The sequence below is a fragment of the Austrofundulus limnaeus genome, unplaced genomic scaffold (assembly GCF_001266775.1).
Source record: "Austrofundulus limnaeus strain Quisiro unplaced genomic scaffold, Austrofundulus_limnaeus-1.0 Scaffold3, whole genome shotgun sequence".
In the NCBI taxonomy this organism is placed as follows: Eukaryota; Metazoa; Chordata; class Actinopteri; order Cyprinodontiformes; family Rivulidae; genus Austrofundulus; species Austrofundulus limnaeus.
The window spans coordinates 1,581,315-1,583,268 of NW_013952405.1; the positions used below are offsets into that span (position 1 = coordinate 1,581,315).

Genomic DNA, 1,954 nt, shown 5'->3' on the forward strand with positions numbered 1-1,954 from the left:
TCCCAAACTCATTTATGAATTAAAAAAAATATATATTTCTAAACATGTTAAACTACAAACATGTATTGCAACAAGTATAAAACTGAATGGAGGTCCGGTGCTTTACCACTAACCTTTAGATGCTTGTCCCTTTGTTCTCTGCATCCAGATTAAAGAAAGAAAACAAGAAAATGTTATTTTCACATATTTCACTTTTAGACAGGGTATAAGTGCATAAATCATAATGTGACTCTTTCATTGCCAAGAAGATGAACACAACAAAAAAGAGCAATAAAAAACAAGTCTCAATCTCTGCAGGTAAATGTGCCTTGCTTAAAACATGATATAAGTGTTGTTGACAGTAATCTGTTATATTAAACAATGTAGAGCCCATCTTGTTTAAATGCAATGCTGCTTCTTTACTTAACGCTACCACCTTTTATGGCTTRCTGTATGTCAATAACGTAATCACAGCATGTACCTACGTTTTTACCAAGAAAGTACAAATATTTTCTTCGACAAAGACAAAATATMAGATTCCACTAAAACTTACTGTTCAATAAGTTACCCTGAGCCATTATGTAAATCTGTTTACGTTAACTAGCCACAGGATTTATGGTATTTTAAAGCTACGTAGATTAAAAAGACACATTTTCTTTAACAAATGCGTTAAACAACATAACACACGCTGAAGAACAAATGTCATCTTGCTCAAACGTGCATAAAAAAAACCAAAACAATAAAATTTCACGGAATGAGCCCAACTTGCTACTAGCTACATGCCAACGCTAGTGGCTAGCTAGCACTTCCGAGGAATAGCCGTAGCCCAGTAAATCGGTAGCTGGCACTGGCGAGGCACGTCGTCCTTCATACCTGAGGGTCAATGCTTGTGGTAGACATAATTCATTAAGCAAGTCCCTGGATTGTCACGGAGCCCGAGCTTGTGTCTGAATTTCAACCCTGGTGATTTTGAGAGCAAGTTCACAGCTCAGTTGGAGTCGGCTATGTGGCTAGCAGTGCCGCTTAGCGTGAGGCTAGCAGTGGTAGCAGCGCAGGCTCAGCTGAGTATTTTTATTCCAACTTCCACAGTTTCAAGTCAGTCGCCTCGGTACTGTGTCCCAAAGCTTTCAAGTCCTAGTTCAGTTTTTCAAGGTAAGGACTCATGTGTCGCCGAGTAACACCCTGGGGATCTTGAATATTTCAGTCTTCGTTGTCTTTTACTCAGTCTTTTTTTTTTTTTAATTCCACAGAGAGAGCGCTCCTCGGTTACGTTAAAGCCCTGTACACTTCCCCAATGGCTGCTCCATCCGGGCTCTGAGCCCCCGCTGTAATTCACGCAGTTCCCCGCGGGGTGGCAAAACCTTTTAGCATCCACCTCATTAAGAAAAGTGAGTCGTAAATTCTATTATTTACGGTAAACAAGTTTACTACATGTCTTACATTTGTATGGTGGCCCCTAGGCGCGAAACACAACTAAATGAACTAGACAAAAGAAAAAAAAAAGTAAATTACAAAAATATAGTAAACATAATATGGGCTTAACAGAAAAAAATATCTATATTTTGATGCTGAATTGTTTCCCATAAGAAATGTAAAGGTAGTCATGATTTAAAAAATAAGTTATAGGGCCAAATAAGTTAAGGCCAGCTCATTATGGTCACAAAGATGAAAAAGTGTTCAGTTTTGAATTGACTATTTTGAGTTAAAATATACTATTACTACTGCTTCTGCTACAGTGTGTTTTAAGTCAATGGAGATGTCTTCAGTGCTTATAGGATTTGAAGTAGCCTACACACACTGCCAGTGTTGTATAAAGTACCTCAAAGTGATACTTGAGTAAAAGTACAAGTATCTTATCATAAAAATACTTTGGTAAAAGTAAAAAAATATTACTTGAGTAAAAGTACAAGTATCTTATCATAAAAATACTTTGGTAAAAGTAAAAAAATATTACTTGAGTAAAAGTCTTAAAGTA

The 1,954-nt window shown here is 36.8% G+C and overlaps 2 protein-coding genes across 6 annotated transcripts in view; one reads left to right on the forward strand and one right to left on the reverse strand.

The window, feature by feature from the left end:
• The window catches only part of LOC106523390 (YTH domain-containing family protein 1), a 7,257-nt gene extending 5,974 nt beyond the window's left edge, over positions 1-1,283 (reverse strand). The window contains exons 1-2 of one of the 2 annotated variants that reach the window (XM_014016790.1): positions 853-1,283; positions 114-138 (exon numbers count right to left, since the gene is read on the reverse strand). In XM_014016790.1, the coding sequence (XP_013872244.1) occupies positions 114-138; positions 853-879 (52 nt within the window). In that variant the 5' untranslated portion in view covers positions 880-1,283. The remainder of the gene's footprint in view (positions 1-113; positions 139-852) is intronic. The other variant, XM_014016794.1, reaches the window with a different exon arrangement.
• Positions 1,280-1,954, forward strand: part of birc7 (baculoviral IAP repeat containing 7) — a 16,243-nt gene continuing 15,568 nt past the window's right edge. For all 4 annotated transcript variants that reach the window (XM_014016805.1, XM_014016811.1, XM_014016819.1 and 1 more), the window contains exon 1: positions 1,280-1,367. The gene's annotated coding sequence lies outside the window, so the exon portion shown is untranslated. The remainder of the gene's footprint in view (positions 1,368-1,954) is intronic.